At 35.6% G+C, this 26,793-nt stretch overlaps 1 protein-coding gene across 6 annotated transcripts in view; it reads left to right on the forward strand.

Annotated features, from left to right (window-relative positions):
- Window positions 1-25,562, forward strand: part of AKAP6 (A-kinase anchoring protein 6) — a 210,651-nt gene extending 185,089 nt beyond the window's left edge. For 3 of the 6 annotated variants that reach the window (XM_041421063.1, XM_041421236.1, XM_041421153.1), the window contains 5 exons: window positions 627-695; window positions 2,599-2,706; window positions 16,199-19,259; window positions 19,374-19,668; window positions 24,747-25,562. In XM_041421063.1, the coding sequence (XP_041276997.1) occupies window positions 627-695; window positions 2,599-2,706; window positions 16,199-19,259; window positions 19,374-19,627 (3,492 nt within the window). In that variant the 3' untranslated portion in view covers window positions 19,628-19,668; window positions 24,747-25,562. Of the gene's footprint in view, window positions 1-626; window positions 696-2,598; window positions 2,707-16,198; window positions 19,669-24,746 lie in introns of all 6 variants that reach the window. The other 3 variants (XM_041421416.1, XM_041421506.1, XM_041421326.1) reach the window with 3 other exon arrangements.
- Window positions 25,563-26,793: the final 1,231 nt, after the last annotated feature.

A 26,793-nucleotide genomic window follows, 5' to 3' on the forward strand; every position in this document is an offset into this window, starting at 1 on the left:
TGTCAACTGGCCATGTAAAAAATGAAGATAATTGAGACTGTGAGAAAATGTTACAGAAATTTCAGTGGAATTAAAGGAAAAAACAGAATTAGTGAGGATCCAGAAAGCAGCTTTATGTAAATTGTAGGTAGGAGTTTGAAACAATACATTACATTTAATTGAGAAGAAAGTCAAGAAATAAAAGAAGACTAATGCCGTCTCAACAGTTGCAGAGAGTCTTGATGGTAATGAGTCTGGGAGAGCAAGAAATGGGAACAGAAGTAAAAGAATTGATCAATGAAACAGGCTGGGCAAGTGAATGTGTTAGAAGATAAATATGAGGCCAAGGAATAGAAAAATTGATAAAGAAAGAAAATATAGTAGCAGAGATTTTTAATTCTCTTGAGAAATGCTGGTTATGTTTCTGTGATAGTTCCATTTTAGGAATATTTTTAGTCATATTATTAATGTGTTGCAGCAATACCTCTAATAAATTTTGTTAGTGCTACGCAAAATGTTTGATGATCTGATCAGCAGTAGAAGAACAGTTGAACTTTGGATCTTCAGAAATAAGTATGTGCAGTATTTAGGCAACAACCAAATCAAAAAACAGCTCTCAGAATCCTGATTTTTTTTTTTTTTGTTAGAGGCTGAATATTGTTGGGTCTGTAACAGCCCAACAGGGAGTGAACCACATTCCAACTGTTATCTTAAAGGTAAAGTATCACAAATCAGCAGATTTGGTTTGGTTTGGTTTTTTTTTTTAGTAAATGTTTATCTCCTGTTTGACTTGGAACAGAAAGAAGTTGCATTTTTGAGATATGTTAGAGAGTGCTGACAGAGGTCCAAGTTACTGTAATGAGCACATATTGTCCTCTTTTGCGTGTAGGCAGTGGCTGTATGGAAGCAGTTGTTCTAAATAAACTGTTAGGAGGTAATTAGACCTTGGTGCTGCTCTTGCAGCAGGAGTGGAGTCTTGTGTTTCTGTTTGGGATTGCAATCGATCAGCAGTTGAGGCATGGTGAGGATATGAGTACAGAATATTTCTTGATATCTGGAGGCTTGGAACTTCACAAGGTACCTGCTGCTTTGTTCCCACTTTGCCTGAGGTGGTCTGGAGTTATTTGCTGGGCTGAGCTGACTTTCACTGGCTGAGAGGTATATCATTTTTTCTGCTGAGAAATAGCAGCCATTTAGATGGCTGCTCATGATGCTCATCCATTTTTCACTGTGGACTGTTTTGTTTTGGAACCTCTCATCTTAGGCTGCTTTATAATAATACTTCTTTTAAGTATGTCAGTATCTACAAGTTTCTCTTGCTGATAAAACTATGCATATTCTCAACATTTAAATATGCTCCAGCCACTGCAGGATTCATGTTTCTTTGACTTTCCTTGCCTGAGTTGGCATGTTCTAGCCTTCTTTTTTACTCAGTTCCTGTGCAGTCATTTCTTGGGTAGGTACCAGAACCATTTCTTCTGCTACCGTATCTCTGTGTATTTGATCGTGTGCCAGTCTTGGCACACAAACTGTATCCCTTGGTAACAAGTCTGTCTTTGTGGTTGCCCACAAAATACTGTAATTTATGAAAACAAATGAGATGTTTTTATAGCCTGATGGCATCTGACTCATTCATGGCATCTGACTTGCTGACAGTAAATAAGATATCCCAGATAATTGTATAGCCTCAGTGCAAGACTCACTGTCATCTTCTACTGTCTTCTAATTGTCTTCTGGGATCTTCCTTTGTCCCCTTTCTGCCCCTTTTTACATTCAGTCACTTATCTGGGCCACTTAAAATGTTACAAAGGTATGCTGGTATTAACTACAGAAAACTTTTATGCTTCTTTTGAATTGTCTTCATTTAGAGTCTGCAGCAGTTTTTAGTTTTGCTCACCTTTTGCAATAGCGGGCACCATAAGTTTACAAATAACAAGTTATTAACAAGTACTTCATGCACCTACAATCAGGTAAAAGCTGATAAACAAAAAGTTCTATGTAGAATGTGACATTTTCAATAAGAATTTCTCCAGAAAGATGAAATATTATTAGATTCAGTAGGTTAATCTAGCTATATAGAATGAGGTATTCATAAAATAAAAAAAAACTCAGAAAACTGGAAGCAGTCCTAATTTGTTTCAGCAAAAGAGGTTTTATCTCCCCCATCTGTTTGTTTTCATGGGTTTTTTTTTTTTGTTTTTGTTTTGTTTTGTTTTGTTTCTTTTCTAGTAAATTCTTTTCATCCAGATTTATCATTCCATATTTTGCTGATATAGTGTTATCTATCACCTTAATTTTAACTTCAGGATTACACAGACGCCTTATAGCTTGTCTAACAAGACCCTGCTAGCAATCATCTTAAAGGAAAAAGAATAGTGCCTGGCAATTGCAATAGCAATAGCAACCATCTTCATTTAACTAAACTCAAAATTGCCATCTAAAATTCCTGCTCAACAGCTGGAGAAGCTTTAACTCACAATGCACTTTGCTTTAGGAGGTACAGTCTACTTGAAGGACTGAAAAGTTAAAAAATGTTTTTGGGACAGATTCAGTCATGGTTGTTCCCATAAATTAAGTCAAAGTGCAACTATGTAAGTTGTTTTCTGCAATTTTTTTTAGATTTTTTGCTCAGCCAGTGCTATACCCAATGCAAATTATGTGTTTAACCTCAATGGATTATTCCAGCTGCTACAGAGGATTCCAGTTTGTGTATGTCGCCCAGATCAGGTATGTCTCTGTATAGAAAGCTGCAATGAGGTGACCATGGAAATTGACTTTTTTGTGACAGGGAGAAGGAGAAAAAAAATGTGGTTTCTAATGGATTTTACTTTAGCTGCAATTCAATATTCCTGCCTTTTTGGTGAGTGGAGAAGCTGCTTTTTGTCCAGAATGCTCATTCATTAAATGAGAAACATACCTGTTTTATGGAGCAGACAATTTCTTTTCTTATTCAACGGAGAGGGCTAATTATTGAAGGGACAGTATTACTCATGCATTTAAAATGGAGATTTTGAGCTAAGGCAATTTGGGTTAAGGTGCCCTAATTCTCACATTGTCCTGAAAGTGTCTTAAATATTAATTCATCTGATCACTGAGTTCACTACTATACTTCATGAAAAAAAAAATTATTTCTCTTTTTCTGAGTCATCTTATGTGTACATTACACTGAAAGTCCAGTGGAACCTTCATCTGTATTGGCTTGAAAGTATGCTGTACATCCAGCCACATAATTGAAAATAATAAGGCCACAATAAATGGGATGGCCTTGGGGTATAACACCCAAGGGATTCAATTGGTGTCGCTTTGTATCAATGTCCATGCATCATGGTAATTGAGGTAACATAACCAATTACCACATTTTAATTAGAGTTGCAAGGACTTGGGAAAATCTGCAATGGTGAGACAGCTCACTTGAAAAAAAAAGAAAAAGAATAAAAAAGAAAGGCACTTCTTTCCACAAGCTTGTTTCTTAGGAGGTAAAGAGCCTGCTTAAATGGCTGTTCAGGATTTTTACCCAACAACCTCCTGGTCTCCTTCTTTATGATGCATTTGGGAAAAAAAATTGTTAAACTATACTATACTGCTTCTGATTTGGTATCTTTATTCTTTTACTCTATTTATCTGTTTCTGTGATGCTTTCTGGGAAAGAAAACAGTTTTTCATTATGTTAGGCAAGGTGTCTCCACTTCTCTACATTTATTTCACTGGTGCAATATTTTTTCAACCCATAGAATGACACTTGTTCTAAGCTCCAAAAACACATACTAACCCCCTTGTTTCAGGGGTGAAAAAATGACTCTGTCATTGTTCAGTTATTTGCTCGGTAGCTTCACTAAAAAAACTAGGTTTCTAAAGGTTTCTTATTTCATCACAAGCCATCATTTTGTAAGGTGAGTCCTAGCTAAAAATTTTGGATAAAATTTAGAAGTTCATCAGAAGTGCCTGGCACAGCAAAGTACTGAGAGATGATTAACTTAATTGGATGAGAAGGGCACACTACATATTGTAAAGTGCTGAATAGCCATTACATGATCTATCCATTTCAAATTATTTAATGACTTACGTTTTTGTTTTGGTGTTGGACCTCTTCCATATCGTCTATGACAGTACTGTCTTGATGTCTTGCATTTGCTCACTTTGGTGCTTCCTTAAAATATTCAATTTTTAAGTGAGTGGATATTTGATTTTAGAGTTTGTAATATGATGCACCATCCTCATACTTGAGGTGTGTATGCTTTTGAGCTTCTGGGTTGCATTGCATGTCTGATTTGTGACATGAAATAATTACCCATAGTATCTAAAATATAGTTACGCAGATGCTGAACCTAGCTCTAGATTTTTCTTGTACTTAATTGAAGATAGGTAATACATCCCACATTTTCAAGAATATTTTCCCACTAAAAGCTGATTATTGCTGAGAATGTGTTTCTCATAATTTTCTTGAGGACCAGCCATAGTTATGAGGGCAGTCATCATGGCAGTGCACAGAGTCTGGATGATCTGATAAAACAAAGCTGGGAAAACCCTTGTTGTTGAGCAGATCTTAGTAAAAAAATTCCAGACCCAGTCAACTTTAGTCAAAATTCAGATAAATATTGTGTTACATTCTTATATTCTTGAAAGAGTCTCCTGAGTGGTCACCTGCAACAGTAGGTTTTCAGAGTGAATAGAAAGAAAAAAGAAATATATTTAAGTCTTTCAAAAGAGGGCTCTACTCCATCCTCAGAGACCGCAAATCTTTCTGTCACAACTAAAAGTATAAGGTGAAACTCCAAGGGTGAAACACTCCCTGTATTTCACCAATCTGCTATATCATTCCACCGTTTCCCTCACTCTGGCAGATGTCATGTTTTGCCACAGCTTTTATAAAATGTTGGGAAGTTCAAACTCATAACCCCAGCCAAACCAGACAAATTCTCAGCAATAATCAGCTTTAGTGGGAAAAAGAGATCTTCAGAAACTGGAAATATGATGTTTCCAAAGCACACCAATGCTGAAAGAACTGTCAAACACCATTTAAACAGCAAAAATACCTCATTAAAAAAATAAAAGCTAAAATGGTTAGGTTTTAATTTTCAAGGACAAAGGTCTTCAAAAGAACTTACTTCCTATTTAGGCACTTAAGTAGGGGGTCAGATATTTAATAGTGCTCACCAGACACTGATTCTTCTTGCAATGCATTGTGTTCAAATTACAGGATGAAGTCAGTGTTTTATTTAGGTGCCTAATATCCACTAATCATAAGTTCATGATTCCGGCCAGGATTGTTTTAAAAATTACAGTTAAGGGAATTATGAAAGTCACAAACTTTTTGATTTTTTTAGTTATTTTAATGACTTGTTGCTCTGCATGTCTAATCAATCCAGTTCTGCAAGGAGCAGTATATGAGTGTAATTGAGGCTAATGTTCAGATCTCTTTTTTCCAAGAGTTTTAAAACAAAATAGTTTTTAGAAAAAGAGGAAGAAACCTTATTTTCTGATAGGTTGCACTGCAGTTTTTCCATATTAATGGGGCCTTCCATATTGGATTATAGGGCCACAATACTTATGCCACTATGGAAATATATTTGCAGGATCTTCAAGAAGTATATGCATAGTCAGTATCTCATTGTTCACTATTATAGGATATTCTAGGAGCTGCATCAGCTCTAAGTAGACAGGAATAAAATTATTCAATTTATTTTAAATACAATTATTTCATTTATTTTAAAAATAAATGAAAATAAGGTAAAAGTATTTACTATTTTTTCTTAACACACAAAGGAAAAGGTACCCAATAAAATTATCAGTCAGGAGATTAAAAACAATCAAAAGGGACTATTATTTTCATGGAGTGCATAATAAAAATGAAATTTGTTCCTACAGGATGTGGAGGATAGCAAAAATACAAACTACTTCAGTAAGTAATCAGAGAAATTAATGGAGGAGACATCAATTAATGCTTATTAAATTCCAACTCTGAAAGTTAGCCCACAGGCCGACTTCTCAAATTTGGGAGGGCAGCTTCTATATCCTTCTATGTGTTTGAGGGTTTTCTAGCTTCTCCGTAAACATTCACTACCAACCACTGCAGGAGATGGACTCAGCTGAATGGACTGTCGATCTTACCTAAAATGACTGTTGCTGTTTGAAAGCACATGACCTAGTAGATTTGGAGGCCTAGCTATGCTATGTGTACAGTGAAGAAGTTTTACAGTATGCCTAGAGAGTTTTATTGGTATTTGGAGGGGGTTTTGCTATTTCCAAAAGCTGTACCGTAGCTGTTTAGGTAGCGTGCTTTCACCAGAAGAAAAATTTCCAAAATGTACCCACTTAACAGTTTACCAAGACATTTCTAGCATAGTTTTTCTGTAAAACATACAGATATTATAATAAATACATCTACTTAATATTTAAATATGCACATACATTTATATCAGAGGTGCTATAGTAATACCATAATACACAATAAATAATAAAATGTAAATCATGAGCAATGATGATCTGAGTTTCATTTCTCCTTGTATGTAAGACATTCGTGTCATTGTTGTAGCTCTAATCCGTGTCCAGGTCTTCGTGTTTGGTGTGTGCAGTAATATGTAAATTACCTAGCCAGCTGCGTTAAGCAGTGTTTGTTTATTCTATTTCTTTTGGCATAGCATACAAGTGAATTTCTGCCAAAAATGTGGCTGCTTCAGGGAACACTGTTTGAGTTGAAGGAAGTTTTGAAAGGAAAGATATATCATGAGTTTTTACTCTGTAAAACAGTATAATCAAAAGAAACTCTGTTCATAAAAAAGACCTGTATTAATGTAAAATAATGAGCTTGTAAAATACAATGAGCAAACAGAATCTTTTTAGAGCACCCTGTTTACATCGACTTTGTAAACAAGAATACAATACTTAGAGGCAGTGACTTCTTTCATGTGTGGGAAGCATGACTAAAAGTGGTGAAATGTGAAAACGGAAAGTTCAAGAAAAATTATTTTTAAATGGCATATTAATATCCCCTAACACATAGAGTTAAGTGCATTTAAATTTAGAAACCAGTGACTTTTAAATGTTAAAAAATTGCGTTAATGATGCGAGAGCTATCTACTTACACTTGCAGTCCTTTCAGTCTTGTCTGACACTTCCTTTCTTATCCAGCCAGCTAATTTCCCCTCCTTTGTGAGGAGTAACTGTTTTCACACTAGTGCTTACCCAGCAAGCCTCCTCATTGTTTCATGGTTAATTATCTTCTTGAGCTTCACCTTCTCAAGCAAGGGAGAAAGACTGGGCCTCCCCGCAGCTCTAATGAAAGCTAAGTTTGAGAGATTCACTTTGTGAATAAATGCAGTGTCTGATCTACAACCATAATAAATGAGTTCCTAAAGTTACGGAGTTACAGCTCATTCAGCAGGTTTACTGGTTTACTGAACAATTCAGAAAGACACTTCATTCTAAAAATCTATTTTGATTTTTAGAAACGAATATTGTTTCAGTATGAAACAAAACACCATAAACTGTTCCAAAACTTCTAAGCGCTGCACAAAAAGTACATGTCAAACATACCGTTTCAGTAAAAACCTGAGCACCTGCATGAAAGACTTAGAGCTCTATGCTGCATATTAACAACACTGATAACAATAATACTAATAGCCCTGTGCCCCTCAGTTATTACTTTGTAAACTCTTAGTATTAATTGGATTTTTTGTGCCTGACCAGCACTGAAAATAGTCATTGTGGATAGACTGAAATCTTCAGTTTTGATTTGAGCCCAAGTTTAAGCAGTGTGACATTTAAATTAAACTTACCTGTAACAGGAGAAAGTTGAATAATGGCAATATAGTGACTTTGTAACAGTGAATTACTCCCCATTGTAATTTTTTACTCTGTGTGACTAAGACAGGCATGTATAAACCACTTCACAATAGCAAGATATAGTCTACTACTTTGGCTTCTTCCAAGTGAATTTCTACAAAGTTTGCTTATATCAAATCATTTTGCAAGTGACCAGACCAAACAGTGCACTTGAGACACTGCACGGGACCTATTGAATGTACTAGCTTAGATTGGAAATTCCAGTCCTTTTTTCCCAGCCAGCTCCAGAGCTGTGTTGATATCTATTATATAGAGAGAGAGGTATAAACATCATCACTTACCAGAGAAGGTGAAAAGAAAATAATCTGGAAGTTCAAAGATGAGATTATCTTGGTGAAAGAGCTCTGCCTACCTAGGGCCTGCTTATATTTGGAGATTAGGCCAGTGTTTCTATATTACAACATTTGAAGAGCAGCTTTTCTTAGATATAGGCTGTGTAATGGCAAGGAGCAATTGTGCTGTTGTAGCCTCAAAGTGCTTACCATTGTAATTTTGATTCATTGCCAGAACTCCCTGCCATTTACTGACAACTGTGGTGTTTAACTTAGCACTTGGAAATCCATAGGTGGGCAGACTGTGCAAGTACTTGTAATATACAGTATTCTTCTAGCCTTTGATTTAACAATACTTGCTTATTGTCTCCCATCAAGTTGATGTTTTAAATTTACAGATGGCGAATCAATCGCCTCAGGAAATGCCAGAGCTGAAATTGCAGAGAAATTGCATTGAAAATTTAAATAAGGGGGACAGGGAGTCCATTTTCATTGATAATGTGAATTTGGTGGTCTCTCAACTGATTCAGAAGAAGAAACTGATGATAGGGATGGGTATTTTTCATGCAGTCCTGTTATTCATAAATAATAGATAAAGTCTCCCTTTCCAGTATACTGGAAGAATTTTTATTTAGAAATTCAAGTCTCTCTATTCCAGCTCTTCATGAGAAAACTTTCTTCCTAGGTTTCTCCTAAGGTCAAGCTCCCAAGGGCTTATGTCCTGCTCTTTTGTACCTTATATCTGTCTGTGTTTCTATGGTGATTCTCACTCTTCAGAATTTTTCACAAACCCTCATTTCTGCTGAAACAAAGCTCTTTAAAAAGCTGTGATTTTGGTGTCCTGATGTGCCTGCTCTAGATTGGAGATGGCTATTGCATCTACTGAATCCATTCATAACATCCACTGAGTTGTTCTGGTTTTACTGAGAGGTCCAATGTAAATGATACTAAATTGAAATTATTATTAACACCATGCAGGCCTCTTAAGTAGTATAAAGAGAAAGCAACAGTGACTTTATTGTGCCACTTTGTTTTGTTGGTACAAATTTGTTTATGAGCATTTAAATGCGGAATGCATTTGATTTGGCATTAATTTGATGTTCCACAGGTTCCCTGGTTTTTCTGTGTATTTTATAGTCTTAACTATAGAGAAGCTATTTGGGTCAAATTCTGATACTTTGCATGGATGAGCTCCCACCAACTTGCATGGGCATGTATCTGAGGTGTAGTGCCAGGATTTGCTCTGTTGTGTGTGTGCATGGAAACATTTTGGTTTTAGATAAAGCCAGGAATGTTTTTCTAAGAGTTTCATAAAGGGCTTGTGATAGCTTCTTGAACAAAGAAAAACATATATTTCTCTGAAGTAAAGGTGAGATATAAAATGACATTCAAGGGCAAAAAATCCTGTCATGTAACCTCTTGACAGATGAAAAGAAAGCTACAAAGCAGTAAAAACAACAGTTGGTAAAATATGTCATGTAGCCAGGTTTTCTCAACACAAAAAAAAAAGCCCAAATACACAACGTTGGATATAGGTCTGGGATTGTAAACCTATTTGGATGACAATGTTACTCAATATGAAAATGTTATAGATGTTCCTCTTTCTAGTAACATCTAAAGGGATTCTTTAGCAAATAAGAAACACAGATGTTAGAAAGGATATGGTGGCAAAAAAGGAAAATGCTTCTGTAGAGGATGGAAAACAGATAATGGGTAGGTCATTAACAATGATCCTTTGGACACAGAGCAGGGACTGAACTCATTGAGTCCTTGCTTTTGCCTTGATCTGTGATCAAAGTTAGTTCCTGCAGGCCTTCTGCTGACATGGCTCACCTTCTGTTTCAGCCTGTCTTGTACACTCCAGTGTGATGTGTGAGTGAAGTGTGATGGAGAGGCTGGAGCCTTTCACTCTTTTGTCCATCTGACACTGTAGGCAGCTTACCAAGGGAGTTAGAATACCCTCAGAGGACTCCTATGCAGGCACAACTGACCCCAGAATTTTACCTAGCATCAAGTGACATAGAAATAGCAGAAGAATGCTTAGAGAATGGACATTTTCCCTGACTTCTAAAACACTTCTCCTACTAGTAGGAGTTAATAGTTTTCAGATGGGCATCCTCTTAAAATGCCACTGCAGTTATTTTACCTGTTGCTTAGAAGATGTGCCCACAAAGGTGCTGCCATGATAAAGAAAATTACCTGTTTTAAAACCTAGGTATGAAAATAGTAATCTTTTAGACTGCTATTTCTGAGCATTATCAGAGCACTTCAAACATCATCATAGAGACCTGAACAAAGGTGGAGTCTCTGTTGTTCCCAGCTCATACTGAGACCCTTGCAGGTGACATGCATGACTGCAGAGGGCAGAGGCAAAGTCGGTGTCCTTCCTGTGGTACAGGAATCTGTGCATACAACCACCCATGTAGGACCCTGGCACTACCTGGTCACTACCTGGTCACTATTACATGACCCCTAGAAGACAAGGAGGAACTCTGCATGTGCAGGATTGAGCATGTAATGACATCAAGACAGGCAATCATAACTGTAAAATGCAGTCAGAGATTACCACAGATTTAGATCTTATTTGCTCAGGAAATAAATGTGTACTTGCTTTTAATTGCATTTCTAATAAATATGTAAGTTCATGTATGTTTCTTTCATGCTTTTTGATAAAGCATGCTGCTTCCATATATTCTGAGAATATATTGTAATGTGTAGGCCACTTTGGTGTTATGCACAGGGAATATTATACATATGTATATGCTTATGCATATTAAAAATTGGTGGTGGGACACAGGGATAGTTTTTTTGATGACTGTGATATAGGGAACACCATTTAGAAAATGAGTTTAAGTGAGGCAGAGGTGAAGTGGCACTGTACACGACTATTTCCCTCAGCAGTAGTACTTGGCATGCTTGCATTTTTCAAAAGACAAAATCATGTTTGTCTTCCTTGAATGTGCACACATTCCTGGAGGTGGGGGATGGTTTTCTGTCCTTATTCTTTTTTCCCTGGCCCTTAAATTCAGTTGAGTTTGGATAATTTGGCCACAGCAACTGAAGGATATGTTGCAGGGAGGGAGGAAGAACAGAGTTTGTATTTGTTATTGTAAAAGCTCTTTTTTTCATGTTAATTCCTTTAAAAAAATATAATAGTACGTAGGGGTTACATTACAGGCCTGTTTCACCAACACAAAGTATCTGTACTGGAGTAGCACATGCAAATGAAGCCAAAACAGAGAATCATTGTTTAATATAATTTGCTTCAGAAAAAAAGCTAAACTATTCTTGTTTTAGTTAAAAAAAAAAAATTAAAAATTTCATTTTGGCACTTTTCCTTAAAGAGTGTTGGGGCTGAAGAGATGTCTTTATTTGTTTTAACAATCTTATATCTTCCCATTAATATTTTCTGCAGAGTAACTGGTTAGCTATTAAACACCAACTCTACAAAGATGTAAGCACACACCTAATTGTGTTCACAACAGTTATCCCTCTGAAATGGGAATGCTTTCCTGAGCAAAATAGTTCTGGATTCAAAGTAGGAATAGCTAAAATCCTTAAAGCAGCACTTTCAAATACATTAGAATTAATTTAACCTTTCACTATTCTGAGTCTATAATTTGATTGATTATTCAGTTAATTGTACTTAAAACTTTTCATGCAACAGTATGTGCTTCCTAAGTGTTGTTTATCTAGTGGTAATATGCAAAAAAAATAGGAATATGCATAATGTTGTGCATCTTTTGCTTCTTATTACATTGAGATTTCTTTACTTTCTTGGTCAAAACTATTTGCTGCTTCTTACTTTTCTTACTGATCTTAGAGATCTTCTCTAAATAGTAGTATTTAGTAACTTTATAATGTTTAAGACCACTCAGACCTACTTTAAAACTACCCATTTTTAGAAAAATTAAATACCTGTTTTTACTCACATATAAGAAAAAGTTTCTGAATTCCAGGAAATTTAGTGCTATCAATTACACAAACAAAAAGTTTTTGCCAGACAGGACCAAAAGAAAAAAAAAAAATCAAAAAAGTTTTGCCAGACAGGGCAGGTACCTTTGCAACGTTTTGCCGCAGACTTCAGCAAAGCCAGGGCTTAAGAGTCAGCATATGGGGCTCACTCCATTGAAATGTGATGTTCTGTAGCACACTCCAGGACTCTCTGGAGATCATCATGTCTGTCTGTGATAGACCCCTTCCTTTTTGGGTATTTGCATTTCAAGAAGGGATCGTAGAATCAGACAGTCATACAGTCAATGAATGGTTTGGCTTAGAAGGGACCTCAAAGATCATCCAATCCCCCTACCACACACAGACTCTTTTCACTGGACCACTCAGATATCTTGATCGAGGCTAGGTAGAACTTCCTTTGGAGTCTTCCTCCAGAGTCAAACTCTCTAGGAAAGACATATTCTTAATTAACTGAAACAAAATAAAAAACATGCTGCAGCTCTTACACAAGTAAAGCTTTCCCATTTGGAAATGGCAGTAGAAGATTCATCTACTTTGTGTAAAAGATGAATTGTACAATACTATACAGTTCATTCAAATGAAAAACATAGAGGAAAAAACAACACCATTTTTCCCAGTAAAGTGAGCAAGCAGAATTTATCTCTGGCAATATCTGACATTTATCATTTGTACCCTACTCTGTATAATACCAAGTAAAGGATAAGGTTGGCAAATTTTAAACATTCTGTTGGCAAGACCTAACAATCTATTACTAACATGATAACTAATCATCCAGCATCCTACCTCTGCACTGAGCAGCCTGAAAAAGAGATATCTGATATGATAAAAATGGTTCCTAAAAATTCCTGGGTCTTTACTTCACTACTGCTGTCAGTGCAAATGTCAGCTGGAGTGACACTACCTTCCATTCTTCACTCCAGAGATTTATTCCAGAGGCTATGGTGTGACATTTCCAAAAACTACCTCAATCTCTGCCTTGTTTGAACAGTTCACTAAATTTTGTAAAAAAATGTAGGGAAAATATATACCTGTACTAAAATCACCAAATACGAAATGTGTGTGACTTATGCTGAGTGGTTTGTTTCAAACTTAAAACTTTTCCTGTACTTTGGAAGGGCTGCCAGTGTAGCTGATAACCACTAAAGTTGTATTTCAAGGGATATGATGTTTTTACCTACAGTAGTAATTTACTAATATCAATTTAGTCAGTTCCTTAGAGAGAGAAAGCTATATAAGTAAAATGACCATATCTACATAAGAGTCTTTGCAAGTATAAACAACAGTCAGAAGGAAAATAAAATAAACCAAAACTAAATAAAATAAAATAAATAAAAATTTTTAAAAATACCCTGCCATCAAGCTAAGACTGCAAAACTTCTGAGTATATGCCAGGCCTCAGAAAAGCATGTGCATTTTAAGAATAAAAAAATAGGCTTTGAAGTGGGGAGCACTCAGTGAAGATGAATGGGCTGAGGTCACAACTCTACATGTTTTATTGTTTTAGTCCATCTGACTTGCTGAACAAACAAGCAGCCAAGTGCTGATTTACAGAGGGAAGGTTATCTTCCTGACCAATGAGGACCAAATGTCTTGTTTTGAAACAGAATCAGATTCTATGGAACATAAAATTCTTGGAACCTGCTGCTGATTTCCTGCCTTCAGTAATTTCTTCTTGCAGCTGGCAGAAGCTTAAAACAGTAAAATCAAGCAGTTTAGGAAACTTCCCACAGCAATGTCTTCCTAATGCTGAGTATGACAGGGTCGTAAAACATGACACAGAGAAAATGAGCCATTGAATCTGATTTCTTTTTTAATCTAACAGGTTTTCAAATTATTATATTTTCTTATATTTTACTTAAATGTTACTTAAGGGTCAGCTACAGCTGGGAAACTGAGTCCAGCTAAGTACAAACTAGGAGCTTTAATTAAAACACAGCAAACTGGCAAATCCAAATAAAGATTTCTGGACTCCACAATGTACAGAACTGCTCTGATAACCGTAACTGTCTAGCAAATGGGTGTTTTCACTGGAATTTTTCTTTAGCCAATGTCTCATGGGGGAAAAGAAAAGAACTCTAGCAAAGGTACTCTATAAAAACGTTGGGGTAGGTAGATCCACAAAGAGATTCAAGCCTTCAACATTAGTCATGACAGATTTGCGAAATACCAAAGGCCTCCTAACCTGCCAAGAATGAAAAAATTCTTTCACACCTGCAGTTCTGCCCATTGTTACATGTGATAGCTTAACATATACTCAGGGACCTGCATTACACCTAAGCCCAATGAGGCACGAGCACACAGATTTATCTTAGATGGAGAGAGTCTTGATTTGTCAAATAAGTTAATAATCACATCACCCCGTTGAATGGTGGATAGCTGCCCAGTTTGAGGGAAATAATTCCGCTTGATTTCCGTTGATTGTTTTAGCCTTTTGTTTATTGGACATACTGGGATGATATAGCCTTGTTTCTTGCACAGAAACAACACCACCTATATCCATAATTAAATATGCACTGGAGCAGAGATTTGGCACTATCTGTGTCTGTGTCTCTTGCTGGTTAAACATGCCAAACACAGTACTGCAGGGCAAAATCCACCTCATCTAAACCAAATTAGTATTTGTTTTATGCAAAATGACACAGGACAAGAAAGCTTCTTGTAAGAGCAGCATGTTGGTGGGGCTTCTCCTGGAGGAATAGCTTGGTTAGTATCTCTTATGCCCAGTCTGGCAAAGTGTCCCAGCCCAAAATCTGTGTCCTAACTATCACAACTTGTCGCAAAAGGGCTGTGACCCTTTAGTTCCTACTTCAAAGAGAATTTCCAGCTGAGAATTGGAGTCAGAAGTACATGCCTCTCTCTGCACAATTAGCCTTGGCCAGGTCTTGATGAATCTAAGTCGGTAACTAAGTTGTGCAAAACTGCACTTTGTTGGGCTACAGCTTCATTTTACCTGCTTTATATTTGCTGGGATTTGCTCTTGCTGTTTGGCCTCATGTCAAAGCTGTATTTTAAAAACATCACTTCCTCAAAGAAAATTGGAGAAAGCAGAAGATCAGAGTTGAAAGGTTTCTTGGAAGAAGTGTTTGTGTTTCTGGATACAGTGATCACTGTTCAGCTGTTCAGATGATTTAAACGAAACAATTTTACATTAGTCAACAGTTCTACTACAAGACTCCTTGTAAAAAGCAAAGCCTTCTCTAATAAGGAGGCCTCTCAGGAAACAGAAAAATAAAGTGAAATTAATTTGTGTTCAGCCTCCAAATCAGGGATAATTTCAGTCTTATTTTCAATTAAAATGGTTTGGTACTGTTGGCCACTTGACAAATCATATTTGAGCGAGAAAAGTTGTCAAGGTGTTCCTTCTCTTCCGCACATGTTTCTAGAAGGAACAATTCTTGTTATCATATGTTCTGAGTCATAATAACAAGCATTACTGGAAAGTTACAAATATTTTAAAAAGAAAATTAAGTTTCTTGCACTTATTTATCAATCTTTTTTCAGAGAAAGGTACTAGAGCAGACATTATTTGAAACTCATGTAGTACTTGATTTTTCAGCTGAACATACCAACATTCATTAGTCTTACTTACTGGTCATTTGTAGTGCCTTTATTATCAAGTAAAGAATAAATATAAATTCTAGCAAAAATTCATCAAGACTTTTGATCTGTTGTTTTAAGGCTGACTACACAGAAGTTTGTTACAAACATTTAAAAAATTCTTCCATAAATCCTTTACATCTTAACTATTCTAAACTTAGGCAGGCTAAGTTTTTCATATATCTAACATAATTGCATGTTTTTCACTAACACACTCCTGTGTGATTCCAAGTTAAAACTTATTATATATAAAGTGACTAACCACAATTAATATATATTAAAGTAAAATTTCTGTATTTTATTTTGACAGCAAATAAAAAGAAACAAAGAAGTCTAAGAAACCTTTGAAAATGTAATTGGTTTAATTTTAATTGATCATTTTAATAGCACACAAGGCGTAACAAAATTAAAAGCCTATTAGTGATCATTGTTCCAAAAATGCACTTTACTTCCATTAACTTACATTATTTTAGTGGGAGCACATTTAAAGTACAGCTGTAAATATTTTTAATCTTTGACTTTTTCTTTTACAGGAGCCTCTCAATGTTATTGATCCCAGTTTGATGGATCTAAATGGTCCAAGTGAAGATGCACTAGAATGGGATGAAACTGACATAAGTAATAAGCTCATCAGTATTCATGAAGACTTAAGTGATCCTGATCAGGAGCTCAACAAGGATGATCTAAACCAGAAACCTGCTTCAGAAGAATGTGGTGATAATGATGTGAATGAGGATGAAAGTATCAGTAATCATGGAATTCCTCTTTATTGTCCCAACATTACTTCCCCTCCAAATCCTCACATCTATCAGGTCTATAGTCTTCATAATATTGAATTATCAGAAAAAAAACATATGCCTTTTTTGAAAAAAACATCCAGACTCTCCAATGTAATGCAGTCTAACATTTTAAACAAAAGTCTCAGTAAAGATTCATCGTTTTCATCTACCAAATCCCTGCCAGATCTAATAGGAGGTACCACATTGGCAAAACCATATAACTGCATGTATCAGAGTGGGAACATAAGCAGGCATTCTGAGAGTGAGAGTGGGATAGTGAGTGAATGTGATACAGAAACTACAAATAATTCAGAAATTTTTTTGCTAAATGATATTGAAAGCAGTCAGAGTAATCCTGAAATTGGGCATGTGGAAATCCAAGTGGATAATGTAATAAAACCAAAACTAAAGCAAGATGATGAAGAAGATCATACTAGTCTTTCAGATGATTTCCAATTGGCTCCTTCTGCATGCTGTGGAAGTGAAAATGATGAGGATTTGGACAATATTACTGTGTCTAACCCTGGTTGTCCAGAAGAATTGCAAGGGAAACATGATGTGTTTACATTTTATGATTACTCATATCTTCAAGGCTCCAAATTCAAATTACCAGTGATAATGAAACAATCACAAATTGAAAAAACACATACAGAGGGTAGTTTGTTTCATGACTTTTGTTTTGACAAAATACCTGGTAAATCCGAGCATAAGTCTGGAGAGTCACAACCAGATGGGTTTATTCATGATCATACTCTGGCAAGTGTCTGTGGAGAATCAGATCCCAATTCTGGTAAATCTACAGAAACTGTAAAAAAATTACCTGTTACAGAGAATACAAGACAGGTTGCCACTTTATCTCATAGTTCTTCTTTAGAATCTCTGTCAGTAGTAGGTGATTTGTTCAGCTCAGGTATTTTTAAAAGTGGAGATGGTCTTCAGCGAAGTGCCTCTTTGGAGAGCTGGCTGACTTCCTACAAAAGCAATGAAGATCTTTTCAGTCATCATGGCTCTGGAGACATAAGTGCAAGCAGCGATTCTGTTGGAGAGCTCAGTAAAAGGACATTAGATCTTTTGAATCGCTTAGAGAATATCCAGAGTCCTTCAGATCAAAAAATAAAGCGCAGCATCTCTGATATGACACTCCAAAGTAGCTCTCAAAAAATGTCTTTTACTGGACAGCTGTCTCTAGATATTGCATCTTCAATCAATGAAGATTCAGCAGCTTCTCTCACTGAACTCAGCAGCAGTGAGGATCTTTCTCTCTGCTCTGAAGACATTGTACTACACAGAAATAAAATACCAGATTCAAATGCATCATTTAGAAAACATCTTAATAGATCTGTAGCTGATGAGAGTGATGTCAATGTCAGCATGATTGTTAATGTCTCCTGCACCTCTGCTTGTACTGATGATGAAGATGACAGTGATTTGCTTTCAAGTTCCACCCTTACCTTAACTGAGGAAGAACTAGGTATCAAAGATGAAGATGACGACTCCAGTATAGCAACTGATGAGGATATTTATGAAGAATGCAATTTAATTTCAGGACTTGATTATATAAAAAACGAGCTCCAAACCTGGATTAGACCAAAATTTTCCTTGACAAGGGAGAAAAGAAAAAGTAACCTCAGTGATGAAATTCAGCGCAGTAAAGAAGTTCGTAATGAGACATCAAAAGCCACAGATACATTAAGCATTGAAACACTACTAAATGGTTCAGTGCAGAAAATATCGGAAAATAATGGCAATAGTAAGAATATACCATGTGATCGTCAAAAAGGGACAAAGAGTCACCCAATGAAAGATATCTCTCAGGTTGTGAAGGATCAGCTTGTGGATGATATGGAGAATGGCAATGTCGAAAATACTCTTGGCAGTCAAAAGGAAGGTCTTGTTAGTGTCGCAGCAACCCCCAAAACTCATGCATCACTTGATGTCAGAGAAGCTGAAAATGAGTGTGGTGTCTGTGAAGCATTTACAGACAGTTCAGATGATTCACATATGGATGGCAAGGAGACTGTTCTTTCCTCAGATGGATCCAGGAACCCTCCAAGAGAATGTCAAAGTCATCTTCAGGCTGATCATCACTCTGTTGCTTCCTCTCCTGCAAAAAAGCCTTGCCTTGAATCTTCCTCAGAAATTAATTCTGTAGGCATACAAGACACAGCTTTACAGCCATCCTTATCTAGTGGTCAACAACACAGAATAAACACTACTGAAAAAGTTCCTGATTGCTGTGCAGCCTTGAAGTCCAATGAAGCAGAATGCAACTCATCAGCCAATGGTTTTGATTTGTGCTGTAACTGTGAATCTGCTGATTTTGATAAAAAAACCATGGAAGATGGCTCAGTACACAATTTTGTGAGGGAGATAATAGACATGGCATCAACAGCTTTGAAAAGTAAGTCACAACCTGAATGTGAGTCATCTGCTCCAGCTTCATTAGCACAGATCAAGGAAAAAGTCTTAGAACACTCTCACAGACCCATCCAGCTAAGGAAAGGAGACTTCTATTCTTATCTTTCACTTTCTTCTCATGATAGTGACTGTGGAGAGGTAATCAAATACATAGAGGAAAAGAGCAGCACTCCTGTGCCACTGGACTTCACAGATGAGAGAGAAGATATTGAATGCTTCTTTGAAGCCTGTCCTGAGGAAGAACGGGTTGAGCAGCAGCAACAGGCTATTTCTAATGGTTCTTCTGAAGCACAAGTTGAGCCGCAGCAAACTATTTCTAACCCTGTTTCTGAAACATCTGCAGAGTCATTAGGTGAAGTGACTCCAGAGTCATTAGAATTTAAAACTTCTTCTGAAGGTAGGGATTTATCTTTCTTATGTGGGAATGACAATGATATAAATATTCCAAATACTAACAAAAAATATACATCAAGTAATTCAAAAAATGCTGATGATGATTTGCTGTTTTCAGATGGACGAAATGAAAGTTTGGAAAAGAATTCTCCAGAGGTTAGCACTAAAAAGAATAGTGCAGGAAAATCACCTGGAACAGAAGATAAAAAAGGATGTGTTGCTGCTTCTGAAGAGGCTTCAGCTAAAGAGCTTCAGATAAAGCCTGACCATTCACAGAAAAAGGATGGTTTGCATCAGAACAGAAAAACTCTTACTTGTGAAGAAACTCTCCTGAAACTTCATAAGGAAAGACATATAAATATGCACAGATAGAATGTAACCCTCTCAAGGCACATAGATTATTCTAAAAACAGGTATGTACTCTACAAGTTGCACTTTTTTTTTTTTTTTACTTTTTTTTAAACTTTTTTTTTTAACTTTTTTTTTTTTTACAATGAAAGGAGATGAATCATCAGTCAGGGCTTCTGTTTCATGATAGTGCTATGTCATTTGTTTTGATTACACTGTAATCCCAGTTTACATGCCACTAGTCAACAAATGCAGTGAATACTAATTTCGTTTTGCCCTTTGGCTTTGCACTGACTGGAGCTGCTCCCTTCTGGAACAAGTCTGCTATCTTGCAGAACCTGGGAATTCTTCCAACATAATATATCAGCCTCCTTTCCCTCCTCAGCTGAGGGAACCAGAAACCATCCCTACTCATTGATGCCTTTCTCTTCAGGCATCTGGTCTTAGGAGGGGTTCAAAAGCACTTGATATAGCTGAATTTCCAGTTCTGCAAGAATTAGTTTGTTTGACTAGTGAGTTGGAGTTCTACAATATTTATAGACAAACCATGAAGAACAACTAAGCAGACTGGAGAATAGAGAGATAATAAGTAATCTCCTGATGCCAGTTTACCATGATGTTAATTCAGTAAGCCATTATTAATAACAGAATTATTACAACATAGCTTAGGCCAAAAGTTGAGGTTTCAACTTTTTTCAACTTTCAAAAACAAAAAATCTTTACAATATCATGAAAGTATATAATGTGAGGGTAATGGAGATGAAAACTGATGACTATCCAGTACCCAGCAGTACTTCAACCTTTGGTTCTATTTTGTGGTAAGTGTTTTGAAACATGAATAAGATGATGGAACCTAAGGCAAAAAGGTGGTCCTGATCTCTACCAATGTTTGAAAGTGGTTCAGATCTAGAATTTCTGACCTCACATAAATGTTGAACAATAGCTGCACATTTAATTATGGAAGAGGACCTAAAAAAGCAACTTTTGGATCAGTTCCTAGCATTCAGCACTGCTGTTTTGAGTCTCACTAGTTTGGTGACCCAAAAGCCAGCACAGCTCTATCAAATGCTATTAGTCTTTGGAAACACTCCTCCAGCAGACTACAGCCAGAAGAGCAACTCCAAATGCCAATCCAATTCCAAATGCTGCTGCTTGCAAGAAGCTGTAGCAAGGGAATTTACAATAAAACACAAGGCTAAGTATGGGACAGATTTCCTTGAGGAGTTCTTTAATCTCCACCTGTGGAGATTTTCAAAATTCAAGTGGATGTGGCCCTGAATAATCTTTTCTACCTTTGAAAACAGCCTTCCTTTTAACAGGAGGTTGGATCAGTTGATGTTCAAGTTTCCTTCCAACCTAAGTTATGCTATGATTCCAAGATGTTGGCAGGAGAAAAGGCTGTTATTCATCACTGCCCGTGGAAAACATTAGTACTCTCCTATGGCAAACTATGTAGCTGTAGCAGAGGATCACATCTGATTTATACAAAATAGATTTCTTTGCTGCTCTTAGTGATCTAACTTCCTCATTTTTGATTTTGTTACGTTATATTTCTAAGCTTTGGGCTTTCCATTTATTGGTGGTTTACCCAACATTCCCATATTCACATATATATTTCTATCAAAGCCTTTAGGTTATGACAGCTTGCTGCTATCTCAACACATCTCTGTTTGACTAATGCATTATCTTGAAACCATCATAGCAAAGACAATATGTCTGGAATGGCTTTGAAATAGGCTATCATGACCTGCTGATTGCCAATTAGGGTAATACTTGGACAGATGCAAACAACTGGAGAAGCAATGGAAATCAAGTATGAATTACAAAACTCATAGATGATTCTATGTATTCTGGAATTAAATTGATTATATGTATATAAAAGTCTCTATTTGGAAATTGAGATGATGACAAAAGTCTGAGATTGTTAACTGAAACTGATGTAAATGTAAGCTTTGCAAGTTATTGTTTTACTAGTTTTCTCATTTTTTCACTCATTTTTATAATATTATTATTTTGAGAAAGAATACTTGCTGTAGTGAGTGTGATTTTATCCTTCTTCTCTCTGATAATGACATGTCTTTTTAATTTATTAGTACTTTTGCTCTGAGGATCTCAAAATACTGCATAAACTTACCTCATTCTTCAGAACTTTATTGTTATTTACATAGTAGCCACATGGGTTTTTTTCCATAAGACTGGAAATAAAAATATGCAGTTTGTGTGAGGTCTAAGAGTGGACATAGAGGATAGGTTTAATAATAAATGCCCCACAATGCAATAAAATGCAAGGCAGAATCTGGATACAACAACTTAATAGGGTTATGTTATAGCTTCCACTTTTGCCCAGAGGCTGACAAATTATTTTAAGAAAACAAAGCCCCTCACACTACATTCCTGCTTTTTATATGTAGGAAGATACACTGGTTCTTAACTTGTACATATAGCATTACTTCCATGGAAACTATGTGCTGTATTATTCCCAGTAGTAAAGTTCTAGAATACATATAGTTTATCTCTGACACACCAAAAATGAAAATATGAGCTGCTAGGTTTGGTTTCACTAAAGTCTGAGCTCCCTTCCCCCATTCACAAGCTTGATGCTTTAACTTCATCTCTCATGCTATGGGGAATGAATTACAGAAGCAATCTATCCTAATTTGTTAACTTATTCAAATAACAGTTATTATACTTAACTATGCTAAAGATTATCTTTTTGGTGGCAGATTGTTTATTTTTTGATGAGGCTAATTACTGATTTTCCAAAGGTAATTTACATTTATTACTAATACATCTTTTAAAATGTGACAGATAAATGTTGTTCCCATAAGTGTATTATGAAAAAAGTTACTATTTAAAAACACATTATTTAATTTGAAAGATAAATGGCAAACACCATTATTTTCCTGAAGCACCTGTGCTGTAAGCTCATTTAAATGTGTAATTCCATGTGTAGCTGCAATACTTAGAAAAAAAAATCTATATTATATGTGTACCTTAAAAGCATACTGAGGATTCAAAGCTGAAAAAGACATGGTTTCAAATGTGGGTTGATTTTGTACTGTTTTAGCATTTACCCTGGCTTTACAGGAGAATAAAAGTATAAAAGTAATAGTCAAATGCTGCAATCCTGTTTTTTAACAGTGTGCTAAAAAAAAAAAAAAAAAAAAAAAAAAAGACCAAAAGACCATTGTGGGAAAATAATAAAATAATTCTATGGGCAGCCTCAAAAATATCTCTGACAGCACTGACTACTCCTTCACATGAGCTGACACAGAGTTCTTCAGCAGAGGTGCTCATAAAGCTGCACTGATTTTATTTCTCAATTAGGGGTCACCTTGAAAGATCTATCTGTACATGAGATCATGTGATCCTCTGCTGTCACTGTGACCCATGACTCACCAATGGGATGGGAACTTTTAGTTACAAATTCAATATGCATAGAGATCAATTCATTCAGGACATTTATGTGTTCTATCCAAAGTCTTTTCTAGAGAATGCCTTAGAATTCTGTGTGTAATCTATTAGTTCTTACAAGTAAATCCAAAACCTATTTCCTTACTTCTGTATTTTAAACTTAAGTTTTAACTTAATTTAGGGGAAGAATAATTTACTTGCACTTAAGAAAACTAAATTGATTTTATCTGACAGTGCTGCAATATTAGATAGAATATTCTGCCACTCCCTATTGCCAAGAGAAACCCAGCACTGGTGCTTAAAGCGCCCGACTGTTATTTTCTGCTCAGCAATAGATATTTTGTATGACTTTTTCCTTCCTTGTCTGATTTTTTTTAGCAACAAAATAATGAGAATAATGATCAGTGAGACCTATGAAGAACAGCTTATTTATGTAAAAGTATTTTGAGATCCACAGATAAAAGATGATACATAAATGCAAAGGACTGTTAGTTATTTATTTCCTACAGGAGAAAAAACCCACAAGTTTGCATAATAGTTTATAATAATTTGTTTTAGAGACTGGAACTACAATAATAATCTAAATCTTTGCTTAATTTTTTTTCCTAGAGATTTTTGTAGGGAAGTAAATAATATAAAGTTTCTTTATAGAGTTTAAAGCAGTCTGACTTTTTAGCTCTTTACAGTACCTGACTTTAAAAAAGCTAAATAAACAGAGACTCTTATATTGAAATCTATAAATTACATAATTTTTGAAGAAATTTTGAATTTCAATCAGTGAGACTTTTCTTACTCATGCCAGAATTTTAGAAACCTTTTGATACAGTCTGCTGCTTTATTCTGATCAGTTTTTCATTTCATATCTAAACAGATGGTTAGATGGTTGTGCTTTTCAGTATTTTCAAGTAAGAGTATTTCTTGTATAAATGGGGAAGGATGTGGTCAGTTACAACAAAGAGGATCAAAGGAGATGGTAACTGGATGGATCCAGATATTCCTGCTTAACTTGGAAGGCACATAATGCATGTCTGGAGTGCCTCCTAGGAAATGCCTATGAGATGTACTTTGCACTAATCTTTGAGCTGTATTCTGACAGTTATTTCTTCATAATTCTCATCATAAGCCCATGCTCTTTGCTGAATAGTTTAACCATAAACTCTGAGCTGGATAATTTTATAGTAGGCAAATTTAACTCATTGCTGGTACTAGAAGTGTCTAAATAGTTATTTGCAATTTAAAAATGCAGTGATGATGCTGACAATTCTATTCACAGACCACTTCTGTGACAGTCTTTTCCTCTTCTCCGTTGAAGTCTCACTATAGATGTTTGCACAAATATTAAAATAATTGTTGGATAGATCTTTTTGTTGCTTGACTTTTGAAAATTTCCATGTTTTCATTGGTTGGTGCACTTCTGTGTGCTGGAGGTAAGTTCACAGGTAAAGATGAGGACAAGATCCAGGGAAAAGGTCCAGTGTGATGAACACCCTTGTTTCTTCAGAAGCAAAGTATTTATAAAAATCAGTGACTTTTTTACATAAATTCATTTTTTCACGTTAACTTGTACCTCAGGCTGTTAAAGTAATTTTTTGCCTACTGTATGCTTCTGCATTAAAGACTGTGGCATGTGACCATTTAATGGCTATCTATTATTGTTCTGGAAGACCTATGTTTTGCAAATAAAACTTCATTTTCTGTAACCTACTATTACTTTTCTGTTTCCTTTTAGAAACTTGGCTGCAATTCAGGTGCAGGTTCATCCTGTAAACCCTGGGATGACCTCCAATTCCATTGTATCACTGCCCTTCATTAAACTGACTCCCAAGATAATTTTTTTTTCCAAATGTGGTTTGTCCATGTTGGCTTTGTGGTCAGGCTGCATATGCTAGTCCTATTTCAGTGATCATTTTGTTTTGTAGCAAGGCCATTTGCCTTCATATGGATTCCTCTCCCAAGCTACCTCTAAGGATCTCCCCTTCCTAAATTGGATGCTCCTGTACTACTTACCACTGGTTCTGTTCTTTAAAGTACTATAGAATTCACGGTCAGTCTAGTTCATCTTTTCAGAATTGTACCTGTCAGTACTCTTCTATTTTATGTATCAAATTTAATATTTATCTGTATAATGCATAAGTTTATTGAAACTATTTTTCTTTTAAAGTGACTATTTTGTTGGATTGCAGCAAAAAGAAGTCATTGGTCCTCCTGATTCAATACATCTAAAAATTAAGCAATTTAAATAAATGGCATTTTCTTTATTTAATTTAAAAATTTAATCTATGCAACACTTCAAGAAACAACTACATAGTGTTGTATATTAGCAACTGTTGGCATTCTACTGAATTAAGTATAACATTTTGGGTTTTTATGCTTCTTGAGGTGGTAATGAGAAAAAAAGTTTTTAAAAAATGTGTGCCTTGCTGTATTTCTTATACCATTTATTAAAAAGCTGCTTTCACAGTAAAATTATGTTGGTTTGAAAGGAGGAAATAGCAAGGTTAAGATGTGTGAATAATTTCTGTATATATGTATAACCAACTGCAAACATTAATGTATAATGACAGTATAAAATGCTTTCATGTTTGTGATGTCCAGTGATGTGGAAATTATAAGCCTTAAAACCATTAGATTGCATGGTAATTAGAATTGGCACAATAAACATAGTTTATTGGGGAAAAATAAAAAAAGCAGAATTGGTGATCTGTTTTACCTGCGTTCCAAGCACAGAATGCTTTATCAAAATTCCAAAGAATATGGTTTTCTTTGCAAATATTCCATAGAGATATGCGACTCTTTAACTGGTGAAGATTTGTATTATCTAACTCACAGGAAAATAACTTTTTCATTAAAGATTCTGTAGGTCTTTTGGGCCAAACAAGGAGACACAACTATTTAGTACCTCATATAGTATTTTATAGCAGATTTTTTTGTTGTTTATCAGCAGCAGTTTGTTGTCCAATTCTTAAAATTCCATTCATTTACATAATCACATTGAACAAGCTCTATCTAGACACCTAGCTGTTGGCTGTTTTGATGACTTAGATTGTACATTTCAAGTGTTTTGATCTTTTGCTAAAACGATATTGAGTGGCCAAAAAAAGCCAACCAGCCAGCTTTATAAGTTAACTCTGCAAACATGGCATTCATCTAAAAACACTATTGGGAAGGAATGTCAGGAAATTTGACAGGCAGTGCCCTCTGATGTCACCTTTAATCATTATATTTCCAACTATATAAACGTTTTTACAAAAAGCTTCAGCATTTCTCCTTTAAAACATGTTTGACAAACTTAGCTGAAAGCAGAGAGAAGCTACACTGACCAGAAGATATATTCATGCAACACTGAAGGAACAGATATTTAAGAACAATCTCATGTTTTCCAAAGTACTAACAGCTTCCTATTACTCCAGGAGGGAAATTATTTGTCTCTCAATTTAAATTTCCACAGTGTAGCCTTAGGCAAACTATGAAGTTTGTAGGGCAGCAGTAGCAATGCTTATCTTTAAGTATAAATAAGTATTTATTATGTGAACCTTTTGAATCTGCAGAGATTTCTGCACATGCATATCTTTTATCAGGTACAAGTCTTAACAAGTTAACCAATAATTACCTAAGATGTATAATTATATAGCTGAAGACCACTTTATTGTATTTTAAATATTTTTAAGATATATATATTTAAAGTAATTCAAAATATAACTCCTAATTTTAGTAAATTTTTTACAGTGACAATTACGTTTATTTATGAGTTATCTCAACCATGATTTTTTAAATGG

The sequence above is a fragment of the Onychostruthus taczanowskii genome, unplaced genomic scaffold, assembly GCF_017590055.1.
Source record: "Onychostruthus taczanowskii isolate IOZ18803 unplaced genomic scaffold, ASM1759005v1 scaffold1, whole genome shotgun sequence".
In the NCBI taxonomy this organism is placed as follows: Eukaryota; Metazoa; Chordata; class Aves; order Passeriformes; family Passeridae; genus Onychostruthus; species Onychostruthus taczanowskii.